Here is a 19,031-nt window from a genome sequence, read left to right on the forward strand (position 1 = left end):
AGGATTAAGGCTGACTCAGAGTAACAGGCGAGTGGGGCCTTGAGTACAGAATGAAGCAGGGCAAAGGCTAACAGGGACTTTTGTCAAGCGAACACACCGGTCACAGCAAACATGTTCTTCCAACAACACAAGAGACGACTCTACTCGTGGACATTACCAGGCAGTCAAAACCCAAATCAGATTGATTATATTCTTTGCAGCTGAAGATGGAGACGTTCTACACAGTCAGCAAAAACAATACAGGGAGCTGACTGTGGCTCAGATCACGAGCTCCTTCCTTATTGCCAAATTCAGACTTAAATTGAAGAAAGTAGGGAAAACCACTAGGCCATTCAGGTATGACCTAAATTGAATCCCTTATGATATACACTGGATGTGACAAATAGATTCAAGGGATTAGATCTGATAGACAGGGTGCCTGAAGAACTATAGATGAGGATTTGTAACGTAGAGGAGGTGGTGATCAAAACCATCCCCAAAGAAAAAGAAATGCAAGAAGGCAAAGTGGTTGTCTGAGGAGGCCTTACAAACAGCTGAGGAAAGAAAGAGAAGTGAAAGGCAAAGGAGGAAGGGAAAGACAAACCCAACTGGATGCGGAGTTCCAAAGAACAAGGAGAGATAAGAAAGCCTTCTCAAGTGAATAATGTGAAGAAATAGAGGAAAACAACAAAGTGGGAAAGAGTCGAGATCTCTTCAAGAGAACTGGAGATTTCAAGGGAACATTTCATGCAAGGATGGGCACAAAAAAGGACAGAAACCACAAGGACCTAACAGAAGCGGAAGATATGAAGAAGAGGTGGCAAGAACACACAGAAGAACTTCACGTAAAAGGCCATAGTCACCTGGATAATCCTAAAGACCATGATGGTGTGGTCACTCACCTAGAGTCAGACATCCTGGAATGTGAAGTCAAGTGGGCCTTAGGAAGCATCACTACGAACAAAGCTAGTGGAGGGGATAGAATTCCAGCTGAGCTATTTCAAAACCTAAAAGATGATGCTGCTGAAGTGCTGCACTCAGTATGCCAGCAAATTAGGAAAACTCAGCAGTGGCCACAGGACTGGAAAAGGTCAGTTTTCATTCCAATCCTAAAGAAGAGCAATCTCAAAGAATGCTCAAACTACCACAGAATTGTGCTCATTTAACATGCTAGCAAGGACATGCTCAAAATCCTTCAAGCAAGGCTTCAATAGTACATGAACCGAGACCTTCCAGATGTTCAAGATGGTTTTAGAAAAGGCAGAGGAACCAGAGATCAAATTGCCAACATCTCTTGGATCATGGAGAAAACAAGGGAATTCCAGAAAACCATCTACTTCTGCTTCACTAACCATTCTAAAATCTTTGTTTGGATATCAACAAACTGTAGAAAATTCTTAAGGAGATGGAAATACCAGACCACCTTACCTATCTCCTGAGAAATCTGTGTGCAGGTCAAGAAGCAACAGTTAGAATCTGACATGGAACAACCTACATGATTCAAAATCGGAAAGGAGTACGTCAAGGCTGTATATCGTCACCCTGCTTATTTAGCTTCCATGCAGAGTACATCATGAGAAACGCTGGGCTGGAGGAAGCACAAGCTGGGATCAAGATTGCCAGGAGGAATATCAGTAACCTCAGATATGTAGATGATACCACACTTATGGCACAAAGTGAAGAAGAACTAAAGAGCCTCTTGATGAGGATGAAAGAGGAGAATGAAAAGCTAGGTTAAAACTCAACATTCAAAAAAACTAAGATCATGGCATCTGGCCCCATCACTTCATGGCAAATAGAAGGTGAAACAATGGAAACAGTGACAGACTTTATTTTCTTGGGCTCCAAAATCATTGCTGATGGTGACTGTAGCAATGAAATTAAAAGATGTTTGTTCCTTGAAAGAAAAGCTATGACCAACCTAGACAGTATATTAAAAAGCAAAAGACATTACTTTGCCAAGAAAGATATGGTTTTTCCAGTAGTCATGTATGGATATGAGAATTAGACCATAAAGATAACTGAGCACCGAAGAAATGATGCTTTGAAATGTGGTGCTGGAGAAGACTCTTGAGAATCCCTTGGACTGCAAGGAGATCAAACCAGACTATCCTAAAGGAAATCAACCCTGAATATTCATTGGAAGGACTGATGATAAAGCTGAATCTCCAATATTTTGGCCACCTGATTCGAAGAGCCAACTTATTGGAAAAGACCCTGATGCTGGAAAAGATTGAGGGCAGGAGGAAAGGGGGACAACAGAGGATGAGATGGTTGGATGGCATCACTGACTCAATGGACATGAGTTTGAGCGAGCTCCAGGAGATACTGAAGGACAGGGAAGCCTAGTGTGCTGCAATCCACGAGGTCACAAAGAGTGTACATGACTTGGCGACCGAACAACAGCAACAGAAGACATCAGTGACTGTCCCAGGGCAAGCGCTTGGGGGAGGCGGCAGGCTTAAAAGGACCACTGAAACTATGACATCTACACCTGTGTGCAAACAGAAATGCATTTACTCATAAACTTCGAACTACACTAAACATGGAATGAACAGTTAACCACAGTGGCAGAAAAGTAAGAAGTTAAAGCATTTGTTTGGTGAAGAAAGGTAATCAAAAGCACCAACAGCAGAGACTAGTGAACTAATCATTCCGTCATCCCATCCCCAGCTGGGTTTTACCAAAGTCTTACTCAGAAGTTGGCTTGAGTGTGTCATCCTTGTGACTCTAGAAAGGTGCTCCTTTCGTGTTTCTCTAACAGGATGAATGCCAGCTCCTAAGGCAGTCTTGGGGAGACCCCCACCCGCAGCCGACCCAGCAAGTCCTGCCGCCTCACCTAGTCCAGGGCGGTCATCGGGTGGGGTCCTGGCCCCCCACAGCCACCCTGACCCTGCCACTCCTTCTCAGAGAACAGCGATTGATTCTAAACTGCCTCCCCGCCTTAAAGGGGCACACGCGGACCACACTTCCCAACACTCTGGCTAGCTTTATGATTTCATTAAGTTAGAAGACAGTTAAATATTTACAAACGTGTGGTTTGGGTGTAGTCAGTTCAAAGTCAGCGGAATACATTACCCGCATAGGAACTGAAGGTGGTGGGACTCCACCCCCCAACTGACCGCCCACGATGTGTTTAATATCAAGTTTTCCATGCATAGCACAGAGCAAGGCCTCATTTCTCTTAGCCTGAGTCCTCAAGGACGAAAAGCTGTCCTTTGATCCATTATTTGCTAGAAGGGTAGCAGGATCCCTGCAGACACAGAGGGAGCGTGGCTATGTACGTCCGCGGTTGGGGAAATAAATCAGATGACACCCCTGGAGGTGGGAGAGGGGGCCGAGCCCGAGCCTGCAGACCCTGGATGGGAGGAGAGCAGGGCTTCCAGGTGAAGCCACAGGATTAGAGGACCCGGACACGGGCCCTGGGGCACCACGTGTCAGGGAAGCTGTGCTCTCAACCGTGCCGGCTGTTGCTGGGAGTTCTAGGAAAGTGCTAGAAGAAAAAGGCATTTCTAGGCTCTTACATAGCTCTATGAAGGCGTGATCCTGTGGTTCAGTAGAAAGACTATTTGTTACTAATGCTGCCCACTGAGAAAACGGTTTGAAAATACATTCCTGATACTGTCTAATTAGAGAACCCTCTTAACAAGAACAGTTTGACCAGATCGTAATATTCTTCAAATACACCAGGGAGAATGTCTAGTTAACCGTGGCCAAGGTGTTTGAATTTGGAGTATGACTTTAAATGTGCTCCTGGCTCTGGGACCCCCATGAACGTGCCAGGTTGAGGAGCCCAGTCGGTGCGGAGTGGGGTCCTCTGTGACTACCAGCTCCTCTTCTCTCGGTCACGGGATTCAGCACACAGGACAGACCCCGTCTCTCCACATCCCCTGTCTGCCTCTTCTGAGCACCAAGTCAGAGGGTCCCTTTCTCCTCGGTCCCGCAGCCTGCAAAATTTAGATGTGAATGCGGTTTCAGTTTTTGTTTGATGTCGATAAATGAAGAGGACTACCTGGTAAACTCTGACTCTCTTTCAGAGTTTCCCGCACCCCTGAGCCCTGTGGGAAGCTGCCACCCACGGGGGGCTGCCCGAGCAGGGTCACAGCTGGGGAGCAGCCAGCTCGCCGTAACCACAAGCCTGAGAAACAGGAAAGGGCGGGCCTGTCCCTGAAACTCATGCTTTGCTGGCCTGAGTGCAGGTTCCCAGAGCTGCATGGAGCCGGACTAGAAGGTTCGTCCCGGGTCACTGACGGAGTGGCGGGGCGGCACTTCCACCGGGTCACAGCTCAGTCCCAGGGGTGTGCATCGGGCCGGGGCAGGGCCGGGGGCCCTGCAGGGTCCCATGGTAGGAGAATCCACTCCCAGTGCCTCCTCGGCGAGCCCCCCCAAAGTGTGTTTCATCCCCCAGTTCCTGGCCTAAAAGATGTATAAAGAAAACTAAAGAAATGCACGATCTTCTGTGTCAACTCTACACCTATTTACTAAAAACAACAAAATTTAAAATCAAACACATGCAAAGCCCTCCTATATCATGGACACAAGTTCCGTCTCTTAGAACCTTTTGTAAAGTCATAGCTAGTGGCATAGACAAAGGCTCGGCTGTAGGATATCCCTCACCATGTCTACGATGCTGATGTTCCAAATATTTCAAAACACAATGACACGAGAAGCTTTTTAAGATTACAAATTAAATGGAGAAAAAAATCCACTTTGTAAACATCTACTTCTGCTTCACTGACTACACTAAATCCTTTGACTGTGTGGATCACAACAAATTTTGGAAAATTCTTAAAGAGATAGGAATACCAGACCACCTTACCTGCCTCTTAAGAAATGTGTATGCAGGTCAAGAAGCAACAGTTAGAACCAGACATGGAAGAATGGACTGGTTCCAAATTGGGAAAGGAGTACGTCAAGTCTGTATATCGTCACCCTGCTTATTTAACTTATATGCAGAGTACATTATATGAAATGCTGGACTGGATGAAGCACAAGCTGGAATCAAGGTTGCTGGGAGAGATATCAATAATCTCAGATATGCAGATGACACCACCCTTATGGCAGAAAGCCTCTTGATGAAGGTGAAAGAGGAGAGTGAAAAAGCTGGCTTGAAACTCAACATTCGAAAAACAAAGATCATGGCATCCAGTCCCATCACTTCATGGCAAATAGATGGGGAAACGATGGAAACAGTGACAGACTTTATTTTCTTGGGCTCCAAAATCACTGCAGATATGAAATTAAAAGATGCTTGCTCCTTGCAAAAGCTATGACAAACTTAGCATATTAAAAAACAGAGATATTTCTTTGCCAACAAAGTCCATCTAGTGAAAGCTATGGTTTTTCCAGTAGTCATATGGATGTGAGAGCTGGACCATAAAGAAAGCTGAGTGCCGAAGAATTGATGCTTTCAGACTGTGGTGTTGGAAAAGACTCTTGAGAGTCCCTTGGACTGCAAGGAGATCAAACCAGTCCATCGTAAAGGAAATCAGTCCTGAATATTCATTGGAAGGACTGATGATGAAGCTGAAACTCCAATATCTGGCTACCTAGTGCAAAGAGTCAAGTCATTTGAAAAGACCCTGATGCTGGGAAAGATTGAAGGCAGGAGGAGAAGGATGAGATGGTTGGATGGCATCACCGACTCAGTGGACCCGAGTCTGCGCCAGCTCCAGGAGATGGTGAAGGACAGGGAGGCCTGGCCTGCTGCGGTCACAGGGTCACAAAGGGTCAGACACGACCGAGCGGCTGAGGGTGCAACAGCAGCAGCCTGTGTGAAGCGGCGCCTCACAGAAAGAACCGAAAGGAAATTCACCAGAATGTTAGCAAATAGTGTCTCTAAGTAGTGGGACTAGAAACGATTGTTTCAATTTTACTTTACAGCTTCCTATATGTTCTCTGACTGAATAGGTCACTTCAATAATAAGGAACTAGCTGTAAATTCTAAAGTTTTTAGCCTGTGAGGTTACACTTGAGAGGGACACATTTTCTTTGGAAGCATCAGCCCGAGGCTGAGGACCGCAGTGTTCGCTCATGTGACAAGCAGCCTCGCAGCGTGGTTAGTTATGTGGACACGGGCATCACACCCAGACGCACAGACAGAGACAGACGTGGGGAAGGGCGAGAACATGTGTGATCAGTGACAAGATTGAGCTCACGAGAAGGAGAATTTAAAGCCCACTAGACCACCTTCCAATCCATCTCGTAAGCACAGAAACTGCATTGGCCATTTTCAGGCCTGGGAGAAGAAGAGCAGAGAGGAGGCGAGAGAATGCAGACAGCGCTGACCGGAGGGCGCGCAGCGGGGGCAGTCACACCACCCAGCAAGCAGCCCTCCCCGCGCGCAGAGTCACGTCTGCTGATCCGCGAGAATGGCCCGGCGGGAAGCCAGGCTGCGCGCAGCAGGGACTGCGTGACCCTGTCTCTGTGTAAAGGCCCGCGTGTGACGGGCGGTTATGTAACAGTGACTTCCCTTTTCCCGGCACTTCCCTGTGTTTCTTGTTTGTTACGCGCTGAGATGATGAGACGAGATCTCATTATGGGATCTCATCATGAGATGATGAGACTGGCGATGGGATGAAATCTGAGACTCCTCTGTGAAAAAGCAAACCTGTGTCTAGGAAAATGAGCGTCGATTTCTCCTAATCCTTTGAGTTATGTGTTATCAGAGTGATGGCGGGAATGTCAGGGGCGGTTTGTGACAGCAGAAGGCGGGGGTGGTGGGGATGAGGTGGCTGCACTGACCCCTTCCCCGCCCCCGCCCCCCCAGACTCTGCCAGGAGGGCGAGGAGAGGGGCGCAAACTCAGGAGCACAGCATCCCCGCCCCCGGCCCAGGCGTGGGGAGGAGCGGAAGCCAGGGGCCACGGCGTCCTAACAACAGTTATCCAAGTTGACTTTGAAGCAAATTTGAAAAGATCTGATGTAGCAGTCGTCTTCCCCCAAAAGCTAGCTGAGCTCCTCTCAGATCAGTGTAGAGATCTGTGATGCACACACAGACACACACGTGTGCATACACTGTCCGTATCTAGCAGTTCATCATCACATGAGGGCTTTTAAAAAAATGATTTTATTGAAATATAGTTGATTTACAATGCTGTGCTAAAATCCGCCACACAGAAAGTGACCCAGTTATACAGATATGCGTTCTTTTTCATACTCTTTCCCATTATGGTTTATTATAGACTGTTGGAAACAGTCCCCTTGCTTTACAGAAGAACCTGGCTGTTCACCCATCTTGTATGTAGTAGTTTGCATCTGCTGACCCCGAACTCCCAGGCCGTCCTCCCAGCCTCCTCAGCTCCTTAGCAACCGCAGGCCTGTTCTCTGCCGGGTTCATCGGAGCCGCACTTTAGGTCCCACGCGCAGGGGACGGACAGCGTGTGGTACTTGTCCTGTCTGACTCACTTCACTTGGTGTGGCCACCTCTGGGTTCACGTATGCTGCATAAACAGGGTGCTGCAGTCCGTGGGGCCGCAAACGCTCAGACATGACTGACGGACCGAACTGAAGATTACGCGGCGGCCCAAACGTGGTTAAGGCAGGAGAAGGCTTGCCACCTTACAAAGCGTCAGTAGCTGCAGCCCTGCTCACACGTCGTCCAGATTCCGAGCTCCCATGTGGATCCCCACTCTGGAAGGAGAAAGTTGCTCACTCCCGACCCCTCGGGGAAGCCCCTTGTGGCGAGTTTCCCCAGGTGTGAGGGCACTTCGGCAAGTGCAGGCCCGCAGAGGCGACGCCCCTTCCCCCTGCCTTTCCTTCCTGTGGCACGGCTTCCAGGGACCTTCATTTCACTCACAGCAGGCAAATTCGACAGCAGCACGGGGTCCCTGCCTAAACTTGGGTCCTGCAGGGACCCTCGCCAAAGCCGCCCTCTGGGAGCCTGTCCCCCACGGACCAAATCCGCTCACTGGCAGGGGCACCAGAGGGTGTCTGGGATTTCACACGCTGGGACAGAAGGAAATGTCTCTAGGAAAGCACAGAGTCCTGAAAAGCAAATTTATCACATTCTGCATACTTGACTGTTTCTTTACTAAAGGCAAAGGAGAAAAAGAAAGATACACCCATCTGAATGCAGAGCTCCCAAGAATAGCAAGGAGAAGTAAGAAAGCCTTCCTTAGCGACTAGTGCAAAGAAATAGAGGAAAACGATAGAATGGGAAAGACTAGCGATCTCTTCAAGAAAATTAGAGATACCAAGGGAACATTTCATGTAAAGATGGGCTCAATAAAGGACAGAAATGGTATGGACCTAACAGAAGCACAAGACACTAAGAAGAGGTGGCAAGAATACACAGAAGAAGTATACAAAAAGGATCTTCATGACCCAGATAATCACAATGGTGTGATCACTCACCAAGAACCAGGCATCCTGGAATGTGAAGTCAAGAGGGCCTTAGGAAGCATCACTACGAACAAAACTAGTGGATGTGATGGAATTCCAGTTGAGTTATTTCAAATCCTAAATGATGATGCTGTGAAAGTGCTACATTCAATATGCCAGCAAATTTGGAAAACTCAGCAGTGGCCACAGGACTGGAAAAGGTCAGTTTTCATTTCAATCCCAAAGAAGGTCAGTGCCAAAGAATGTTCAGACTACTGCACAATTGCACTCATCTCACTTGCTAGCAAAGTAATACTCAACATTCTCCAAGCCAGGGTTCAACAGTATGTAAACCATGAACTTCCAGACGTTCAAGCTGGATTTAGAAAACGTAAAGGAACCAGGGATCAAATTGCCAACATCCGTTGGATCATAGATAAAACAAGAGAGTCCCAGAAAAACATCTATTTCTGCTTTATTGCCTACACCAAAGCCTTTGACTGTGCAGATCACAACAAACTTCTTAAAGGACAATACCATCTTCCAGAAGTAAGGAGAATACACCAGTATGCTGAGAAAAAGAAGCAGAATTTTTTTTAACTCTATAACTTTGATTTTTTTTTATATTTAAAAGGAAACATATAAGTAATTATATATTATATAATTAATTATATATTAAAAATATATAATTATTCTCCTTTTATATTTAAAGGGAAAATACATAATTATTCATGTTTATGTTACCTATTGAGCTAGAATATTTGTAATTTAGAAAGTTTTTGGTATACTGTGAATCTGCAGTTAAGGGACAGGAGCTTTTAAGGTCTCTCCAAGTTTTCAATGCGTTGAAATGATGTAATCCATTTCTTTCCTGCATTTGTGTGACTTCTGTCCCTGAGCAGTTGAGTGAGTGCCAGCTTTCCTGGGCGTCACCATGAGCCACAGCATCCCTGGAGATGAGATGGTGGTCTCCAGCCAACCCTCAGCTGGAACGAACACATCCTCTCATGTCCCTGGAGGCGTCACAAGAGGTACCAGGCAGGATGTTTCTGCAATTGCAAAAGCTTAGACAACTCTCCAAATGCACCTTCTTAGGAAATAAGAGGCAGGTGAACCTGCATGATGCAGAGATGGAAGAATGTGTGGGCTGGTGGTCCAGTTGAAAAGGAAAACCTGATAAAATTAAAGCAAGAAGGAACACTAGTCAATTTGCCTGAGAAGTCATGCAAATCAAAGGCCGTGGTGGGCTTCCTGAGACCTGGACTTTCCGCTCACACAGGTGTGAGGCCGCTGCAGGCGTGGAAGCCGTGGGCGGAGTGGCTGGGACGCGGGCTCTGGGGAAGGCTGGGCTGGGAGGACCTGGCTCCTGCCGCTCACTGCCCGGCAACCTGGAGCGAGTGACCTCCCCTCTCTGAACCACCATGCCGTCATCCACGGCGCAGCGCTTAGACCTGTGCCTCCTGCACCTCATGCCACTCAGTTCACTGCAGTAACACAGGTGAGCACGGGACAGTGCCTGAAACACGGTAAACATACGGCAGCTAGTAATCATCACTGATGAAAAACCTCCTGAAGCTTCCAGCTTAGGTCTCAGAAATGAAGGCGTCGAAGCACATGGAACTGAAGTCAGGTGTGGAATTGTACCACGACGTTGGGAGAGAAAAGAGCTTTGCTGAAAGTCTAAGCATCGGATAGAGGTTAATGACGACTGCAGCACACGTGTCTGGCACCCGTGAAGTCCCAGATGACGGTGCACAGCGCATGCACCTAAGAGTGTCTCAGACACGGGGACCCCGCACGCCGACGTCCTCATCTGCACCCCGCAGGGCTGCTGAGTGGAGAAGCCAGATAGAACTGAACCCTATTTGACTCCAACGCGCAAAGCAGGCTGAACAGGGGCTTCCCTCGAGGTACAGTGGTAAGAGCTTCCGTTGCAGGGGGCACAGGCCCAACCCCTGGTCGGAGAACCGAGATCCTGCATGTCATGAAGTCGGAAGAGAAAAAAGAATCAGGCTGCAGAGAGACAGGGCGAATCAGGGCCAAGACCCAGTGAGTCAGGGTCAGGATGGGTCGGAATGACGGGTTCATCAGTATTTGGTTTTTGACTCTGCTTATGCGTCAGGCACTATTTCATCACCAGCACACAGAGTGCATCCCTGCGCTCGTGGACCAGACATGCTGGTGGAGCCTGTGCGTCCAGACCCATCATCGGTTTCACTCTGCTTTCCAAGCCCACCGAGGGAGGGGCTTTCCGACCCCCAGGGGTGCGGGTCCCCACGTGGGGAGTGTGGGGAGGGTAGGGTAGGATCTTCTCCTCAACAGAAGACCAGCTCTGATGAAACGAAAGGACAAGTGAAAGTGGGCAACTGTCAAATGACCGGGTCATCCACGTCCTCTTCTCAGGGATCGCAGCACCGGGTCTGACTGTGGGAAAACAGTGCAAACTCGAGAACAATCTGTTCCCTTCATTATCTTAACTTTATAAAGTCTTCCTGAACTTCCCAAGCCCCTCCGGGGCCACACACAGACCCTCAGGATAAAGCACTCGATTTAGCACAGGACGACGGGAAGTGAAACACAATTTCCCCTTCTTCAGGGCAAAACAAAACTGCAAGGGTTTTTTCCCCCCGCTCCTGATCCTCTTTCCCCAAACAAATTTTACTTTGTCTCTGACTTCATCCGGATGCTGTCAGTGTGTTCCCTGTGGGAACGAGCACAGCCTCGGGCCCCATCCCTGCCTTTCGCTCCCAAAGCCTCAGCTCCGGACGGATGGCGGGGATGCGCGACATGCTGCCGATGAACTGCTCGGCGCACAGCCAGGCGGCGGAGGTGGCCACGGCCTCGCTGCTGCTGCTTGAGTGCGGGCTGGGCACGCTGGGCAACGCCGTGGCGCTCTGGACCTTCTTCTTCCGTCTGAAGGTGTGGAAGCCCTTCGCCGTCTACCTGCTCAACCTGGTGCTGGCAGACCTCCTGCTGGCCGCCTGCCTGCCCTTCCACGCCGCCTTCTACCTGGAGCAGAAGCGCTGGTACCTGGGGCACGCGCCCTGCCAAGCGCTGCTCTTCCTGCGGGCCCTGTGCCGCGGGGCAGGCCTGGCCTTCCTCACCGCCGTCACCCTGGACCGCTACCTGCGGGTGGTCCACTCCAGGCTCAGGGTCAACACGCTGTCGCTGCGGGCAGCCTGGGGCATCTCGGGCCTGGTCTGGCTGCTCATGGCCGGGCTCACCCACCAGAGCGCCTTCCTCTCGGAGGTGGAGTGCCCCAGCTCCGAGCCCCGGGAAGAGTCCTCCTTCCACCGCCTCTGGCAGGAGGCCCTCTTCTTCGTCCAGTTCATCCTGCCCTTCGGCCTCATCCTGTTCTGCAGCACGGGCATCCTCAGGACCCTGCGGAAGCGGCTGCGGGAGCCGGACAAGCAGCCCAAGCTGCGGCGGGCGCGGGCGCTGGTGGGCGCGGTGGGCGTGCTGTTCGCGCTATGCTTTCTGCCCTGCTTCGTGGCCCGCGTCCTGCTGGCTGCCTCCCGGGGGGCGCGCAGCTGCGGGCTGCTGACCGCCGCGATGCACGCGGCCGACGTGACCGGCAGCCTCACCTACCTGCAGGGCGTGCTGAATCCCGTGGTCTACTGCTTCTCCAGCCCGGCCTTCCGGCACTCCTACCGCAAGCTCTTCTACGCGCTCACCCTGCGGGCCCGCAGGCTGCAAGCAGAGGCCCCGGGCTGGGACCTCAGAGACTCAGACTCCTGAGGACCGCCTGCCCTTCCCTGTCTCCAAGACGACTCTCCCGGGGCCGAGCCAGCAGGATGGGAAGTCAGGATTCGGCGCTACACACTTCACACCGTGCCAGCAAGCGTCCTGCCCACGCTGTTCACCACGATTTCCTCCAGCGACAGAGCCTCACAGAGCCACTACTCAAAACGGAGCCGGCGGAGCCTCCTTGACACAATCACGGGGCATGCTGAACTGCTCAATCATGGCCCCATGCTCGTCGCTGAGAAAAGATGCTCTGGTGTCCGGTGATGGAGGGAGAGGAGGAGGAAGGTGGCAAGCCTGGTGTGGTTCTGATGGTTCGGTGTTGGCAAATCACTTTAACTTCCTATGCTGGTTTGTAAATGCAAAGAGGTCTCTGCTCTTTTGCACCTACTGTGCAGACTGTGGTAACTGACGTGGGGAAGTGGGGCTTCGGGTCTGAAACCAGGTTCCGCCGGCTGTAAGCGTCCCGTGCTCAGCGCTGCTTGGCTCACCGCACTTTGATAAACTTGAGCTCCACTTGCATAAATTATAGGTCACACCCAAGACAGCACGGTCAGTGCCTACCTTTATTATTAGGCGTGCTTTCTCACTAAACTTCTCAGAAGTGCTTGTAGAACTCATGAAGGTTTGAATGGCTGTGTGCTTCTGAAATTCTGTCTGCTTCCCCAGCTCTAAAACAACCGCTGCGCTCTGAGCCTCCTGGAGGAGCATTTGGTGTGAGAGCGTGCTTTCCACCCAATGCCCGCGACGCGGAAGTCCTGAGCAAGGCTGCTGGGGACCGGCGGGCGCAAGGCCACCCAGAGAAGGTGGGCAGGGCCCCTGGACACTAACAGCGGCTGCCTCTTCTCCTCTGCCTCTTAAATGATGTCCCAAGTCTGCAACCCATGCTGCTGACAGAGGACTTAGAACATCACCCTGATATCTGCCTCATCTCCCACCCTCTGTTCAAGGCAGGGGTGCCGCCCTGGAGAGACTCCAAGATGCTTAGAAGGGGCCTGAGGTCTGCCTGTAGCTCTGGATCCCGGGGTCCACTTGGAGCACCGGGTCTTGGGATCTTCCTGTAGCTCTGGGTCCCAGGGTCTGCTTGGAGCACCGGGTCCCGGGATCTGCCTGTAGCTCTGGGTCCCGGGGTCCACTTGGAGCACCGGGTCTTGGGATCTGCCTGTAGCTCTGGGTCCCAGGGTCTGCTTGGAGCACCGGGTCCCGGGAGCTGCCTGTAGCTCTGGGTCCCAGGGTCTGCCTGTAGCACTGGATCCCAGGGTCCGCTTGGAGCACCGGGTCCCGGGATCTGCCTGTAGCGCTGGGTCCCACGCAGCCCACACTGGGGCCTCGCATGACCTTCACCTGTACCGCCCCCAGGGAGAGACTTCTGCTTTTCCCAGAAGGTGCTCTATGAAGGTGTTTAAGGTTAAACACCTTAACTGGAATTAACTCCTTGCTGGAATTAGGCAACAGGAAATGGCAAAGCTACCTCCCCTCCAGGATCTGTGTGCCTCCCACGTAGGCTCCTTGCCAGAACCAGACTTGAAATGTGGGCATGACCTTCCCACCCTGCCCCTGGAGGAGGTAGGCAGCCAGTGTGCCTGGGGGTCCCGGGGGGTGTGGGTCCCCCAGCAACACCGCGCTCTCTTCTCGGAGTTCAGTTCCGCCCGAGTGAACAGAATTTCAAAAGACTTAGAAGGGAAACAGGACCAGATGAGGTGTGATGCCGCTGAATAAAATTCTCTGATGTGGCCATTCTAAACTGTTTCTTCTGTCTCAAAGAGAAGAATTGTCTCCATTTTTCTTCCTTTGTTCTACGGCATATACAATGCTAAATGCTGCTTTAAAGAAACGGGAGCCTGGCGTGCTGCAGTTCCTGGGGTCGCAGAGTCAGACACAAATGAGCGACTAAACTGAACTTAAAGAAACTAACATTCAATAGAAGCCTTTCCCATGTTATGATAAGTTCCCCATAAGCCTTATTGATAACCCAGTGATCTACTCAGGACATGTTTCTTAACCATCCTCGTGCTGATGACATCTCTGCCGCTATGCAGGTAAATCCACACCCTGAAAACACACAGCCGTCCAGACGTCAGGGACGCTTGGGGTGGGGGTGGGCAAAGCCAGCCCACGTGACCGTCTGGACAGGCTTGCTGGCCCACCCTGGGCACTGACTGCTTCCCACAAGCCGTGTTGCCGGGCTCCCTCCACAGTGCTGTGGCCAGCGGCTCTGCCCACCCTCGGGGGACCGCATGGGGAGGTCTCGTCACAGATCTGCTGCCTCTCAGGGTCCTGATGGCCGTCTCCTGGACTCGCTGGGGCATCAGTCCGGGAACTTTTGCAACCTGGATGCCTCAGCTCACCCGGGGGTTCTGACTCAGTTAGTCTGGGAGGCATGGGTAAGATTGAAGTCCCCTCATGAATTCTGTTGGGTTTCCCAGGTGGCTCCAGGGTAAAGAATCTGCCTGCCAATGCAGAAGATGTAAGAGAGTTGGGTTCGAACCCTGGGTCAGGAAGATCCCCTGGAGAAGGCAATGGCAACCCACTCCAATATTCTTTCTGGAGAATCCCATGGACAAAGGAGCCTGGTGGGCTACAGTCCACAAGGTCGTAAAGAGTCGGACGTGGAAGAAAAACAGAGTCAGACGCAGCTGAGCAACAGCGTCAGTTCTGACGCCGTGCAGCCAGGCTGAGAGTCCTGGGGTCAGCGGCCGTGCCCGGGGCCCCTGTGTCAGCATGCTTCTCCATCGCTTCCTTGCCTTGTGACCTGGGACAGTTCATCCAACTGCTCTGAACTTTCCTCTCCTGTCAAATGGGGGCAGGAGAAGCAGACCACACGGGGCGACCATGTGGCTGAAACAATCCACGAAACTGTGGGCATGGAACCGGCTCACGACACAGCGTACAGCAGGTGCTGCCTGGCCGCTTCCACACGATCCGCTCAATCAGCGGTCTCTGTGTACGTCCCCACAAGCCTGTGGTCCCTCTGGGGACTCACGTTTCACCTACACGCCCTCAGCACGGCCTCCTGAGCCGGCTGGCTTTGCTACATCAAAGCTTTATTGCTATTCTTTCCTTCCAGCAATTCCTTTCTGCATGTTTTCTAAGGATCCTGTGAAACGGGACAATCTTTTGTGTGTGTGGAAGGTTCAGGATCCTCCAGACATCTCTGAGGATGTTTTGGCCGCCTGGTCCTGCCTCTCCAGTCGGACGCCAGCTCTGCACGTGGACGGGCCTCTTCTTTAAAGACACGGACCACGGAGGTTGTCTTCTCCAGATGATCTTCTCCGAGTAAGGAAATGACTCAGAATGAAAGTGTGAACAGACAGCACCCCATGGCCGTCGGAACCGCAACCATCCTGCTGCCAGCGGCAGGTTTTGGTTTCTCTTCTCCCGTGACTCACTTCCTGCAACGCGGCGGGTCCCCAACCTCGCTGCGCGCCTTGCAAATCTCAGCCCTGCCTCAGCTCTGACCCAGATTTCCGTACGAGAGATGTATTTCTTTCTCTGCTCAGATCACGCCGCTGCTCTTTGAAAACCCCGGCCACCTTCTTCTTCCCTTTTCCAGACTCTAGCAGCTGCTGCGCCCGCCTGGGTCACACATCCTGCAGGTGCAGGTTCGGGCCTGGGACGCTCCAGACTCTGTCCTGGGAGCCCCTCCCCGCCGCCTGGCTCACCCTGGCCCAGAGGCCTCCGTGGACCTCCCATCTGCACTTCCCACCCTGGAGGCTCCTTGGACCAGGCTTGGCATACAGTACAGGCTTAATAAATCTGCGGAGTAAATACATGCACAAACCAACCTGATCTAAAGTTAAGAATTCACTTTATTCACCGTTTAACAGGGATCTTTTTTAAATGGGTAGAGGCCGTCCCGGCAGAGCAACGCTGGACCCTGTGACTCCAGTTCTAGTTGTCTGAGGGTTCCCCACCCCATATCCACACTGCCTGCCCCATCTCACACTCCTGCCAGCAGTGTGCGAGGGTTCCAGTTGCTCCACCTCCTTCCCAGACCTTGTCATTTTCTGGTTTTGCTTGTTCGCTTGTTCGTTTTTATAGTAGCCATCCCAAGCGATGTGAAGTGGAGAAACGTTTCTTTGAAAATCAGGAAGTGCTTGATGACATCAGAGACGGAGAAGGTGAGAACCGGGCCCGCAGCAGGTTCGTTCTGCCGCCACCCTGCTCTGTACTCCACCGAGATCTCAGACAGCTTCCACGCCTAAGCCTCTTTTTCACTGGAACCGTTGGCCGGAAGACACATGTCCTGAGGGTGGTTGGAGAAGCCCCTCCTGGATGCAGAGCCTAGAGCCCCCCACGCCCAGCCTCGGGCATGGGACCCCCGGGAGCCTGAATCAGGGTGGGACAGGCTGCGGTCCCCGGGAGCGCTCCGGCCTCAGCTGGAGGCTCAGCCCTGCTGCCCTTCTGTCGGGGAAACTCGAACCCATCACCGGGTGGGGCCCATGTCTCCATCCGGAAAGGCTGATGACCATTCACTGGAAGGACGGCTGGGAGGGCGGCCAGCCCCCCAGGACCACGTCCTGACCTGTGCACACGGGACGCCTGGGGTCTTCAGTGCAGCCCTGCAGAGCAGCTGTCTGCCGACTGCAGTCAGAAAACGGGAGACCAGGGAGCGGCGAAGCGCCGGCCCTTTTCACACCCTCCCCCGCCTGGTTCCCAGGCTGACACCCCGAGTTCACCGGCCCCCTGCCTCCCCGGGCACTCCCTGCCCCAGGCTGGGCCGTCCGGGACTTGATGGGAGCTTCTCTCTGTCAGTCCAACCCCTGGACAAGGGGCACAGATGGTTTCCACGTTCGCATTCAAACGGGACAGGTTGCTTAACGCGCCAGTCTTTGTCCTGTGACTCACTTAACCTCTTCAGCCTGTAGCAGAGAGCAGAGTGGAGACCATGCTCCAGGGCATTCCTCGTCCCGCGTGAGGCTCATAGAGCAGAGGACAGAGATGTGAGCGTGCTGCACAGGGCATGGGAGATGGAGGGGGTGAGGGTACCAGGCCCAACCTCAGAGGCCCTGCACAGCCCTGCACGACCTCCTGGCGTGCCCTCGGCCACCTGGCCCGTACCCGGCCTCCTGGCGTGCCCCCGGCCTCCTGGCCCGTACCCGGCCTCCTGGCCCGTACCCGGCCTCCTGGCGTGCCCCCGGCCTCCTGGCCCGTACCCGGCCTCCTGGCCCATACCCAGCCTCCTGCCCCGTACCCGGCCTCCTGGCGTGCCCCCGGCCTCCTGGCCCGTACCCGGCCTCCTGGCGTGCCCCTGGTCACCTGGTGTGCCCCTGGTCACCTGGCCCGTACCTGGTCACCTGGCGTGCCCCCGGCCTCCTGGCCCGTACCCGGTCACCTGGCGTGCCCCTGGTCACCTGGTGTGCCCCTGGTCACCTGGCCCATACCCGGCCACCTGGCATGCCCCCGGCCTCCTGGCCCGTACCCGGCCACCTGGCGTGCTCCAGGTCACCTGGCGTGCCCCCGGCCTCCTGGCCCGTACCCAGCCTCCTGGCGTGCCCCTGGCCTCCTGGCCCGTACCCGGCCTCCTGGCGTGCCCCTGGCCTCCTGGCCTGTACCCGGCCTCCTGGCGTGCCCCTGGCCTCCTGGCCCGTACCCGGCCACCTGGCGTGCCCCTGGCCTCCTGGCCCGTACCCGGTCACCTGGCGTGCTCCCAGCCACCTGGCCCATACCCGGCCACCTGGCATGCCCCTGGCCTCCTGGCCCGTACCGAGCCTCCTGGCTGTCCGCTGCACCATCACAGCACCCACCTGACCACCCAGAGGTGCGGGAGAGGCCTCCCCAGGCTGCTGCTGTGTCTGGATGGTTAAATCCTTGTCCACCTCAGAATTCTAACAGCTGCCCAAAGGCTGCATTCTGCTCGCAGAAGGCTTCTGTTTAACTCACAAGTAATTTTCAATTTGCCTTATACTATACATAGTTAAGAAGACCCAAGACTCTTCATTTTTAAAAGTCTAGGTTTTGAAAACGGCAGAGCTGCCAGCCCTGGGCACATACCCCCCCCGCCCCCCCTCCACAGGCCTTGGTGGGGGTGGAGGCCCTCCCTGGAGTGGACGTCCCTGCCAGTCCGTCGCGGCCACGGGGTGGCCCCCTGGTCCCTGCGAGCAGCTACACCTTCGTGGACTCCGGTCTGCACCTCCTTGCCGCCGCGTATGTCTCAGTCCGGTCCGACACCATAGACGGCAGCCCCCCAGACCCCTCTGTCCCTGGGACTCTCCAGGCAAGAACACTGGAGTGGGTTGTCATTTCCTTCTCCAGGGGATCTTCCCGACCCAGGGATCGAACCCAGGTCTGCCACATTGCAGGTAGATTCTTTGCCTACTGAGCTCTCAGCAGTAGGCTCACTGACCTACCCATCACCCTAAAGCACAGACCACCTGGGAAGCCCCACCTACACCTCACTGAGTTTCAAATGCATTTTTCAGTTTCCCTTCTTCGGTCAGCGTGATGGTTACTTGTCTGTGTCTACACGGCCAGACCTTGGTGCCCAGGGACTCACCAGACCCTAACCCAGGCGCTGTGTGGAAGCTTTTCGGGACGGGTCAGCGTCTGCATTGGCTGCCTGTGAGGAGAGGAGCTACCTCACCCTTCCTGATGGGGTGAGCCTCGTCCGATCAGGAGGGGGCCTTAGAGGCAGATCTGTGGGTTTCCCGGAGAAAGAGGCGTCCTGCGCTCAGACCTGAAGGCAGAAACCCGCCGGAGCTTGCAGCCCGCGGGTGTAGGAGTCAGGCCCTTTAAACAAATCCCTGCACTCGCGTGCACACTTGCCTGCTCCTTGGAGAGGAGCGCTCTCCTGCCCTCTCGCTCTCCCCTTCCCGTTCCCGCAGCAGTGATTTCAGCTCGGCTGTCAGGGCGGGTGGTCTGAAGTTCTGCTCCTAGCACTTTATTTCCGTTTCCACCGCCCCCGTCTCCTGGTGCACCTCTCCTCCACGCTCTCAGCGTCAGCTTCACCTGGGCCTCCGTTGCCCCCATCCGCAGTGCCCTCCTGTCC

The 19,031-nt window shown here is 53.4% G+C and overlaps 2 protein-coding genes across 2 annotated transcripts in view; one reads left to right on the forward strand and one right to left on the reverse strand.

The window, feature by feature from the left end:
* TCP10L (t-complex 10 like) overlaps positions 1–2,934 on the reverse strand; it is a 26,376-nt gene extending 23,442 nt beyond the window's left edge. The window contains exon 1 of the mRNA XM_020885958.2: positions 2,819–2,934. The gene's annotated coding sequence lies outside the window, so the exon portion shown is untranslated. The remainder of the gene's footprint in view (positions 1–2,818) is intronic.
* Positions 2,935–10,538: 7,604 nt separating this feature from the next.
* Positions 10,539–15,832, forward strand: GPR31 (G protein-coupled receptor 31). Its single transcript, XM_020885940.2, has one exon. The coding sequence runs from the start codon at positions 11,069–11,071 to the stop codon at positions 12,035–12,037; it is 969 nt and encodes a 322-aa protein (XP_020741599.2). The 5' UTR covers positions 10,539–11,068; the 3' UTR covers positions 12,038–15,832.
* Positions 15,833–19,031: the final 3,199 nt, after the last annotated feature.

The sequence above is a fragment of the Odocoileus virginianus genome, chromosome 34, assembly GCF_023699985.2.
Source record: "Odocoileus virginianus isolate 20LAN1187 ecotype Illinois chromosome 34, Ovbor_1.2, whole genome shotgun sequence".
NCBI classification, from domain to species: Eukaryota; Metazoa; Chordata; class Mammalia; order Artiodactyla; family Cervidae; genus Odocoileus; species Odocoileus virginianus.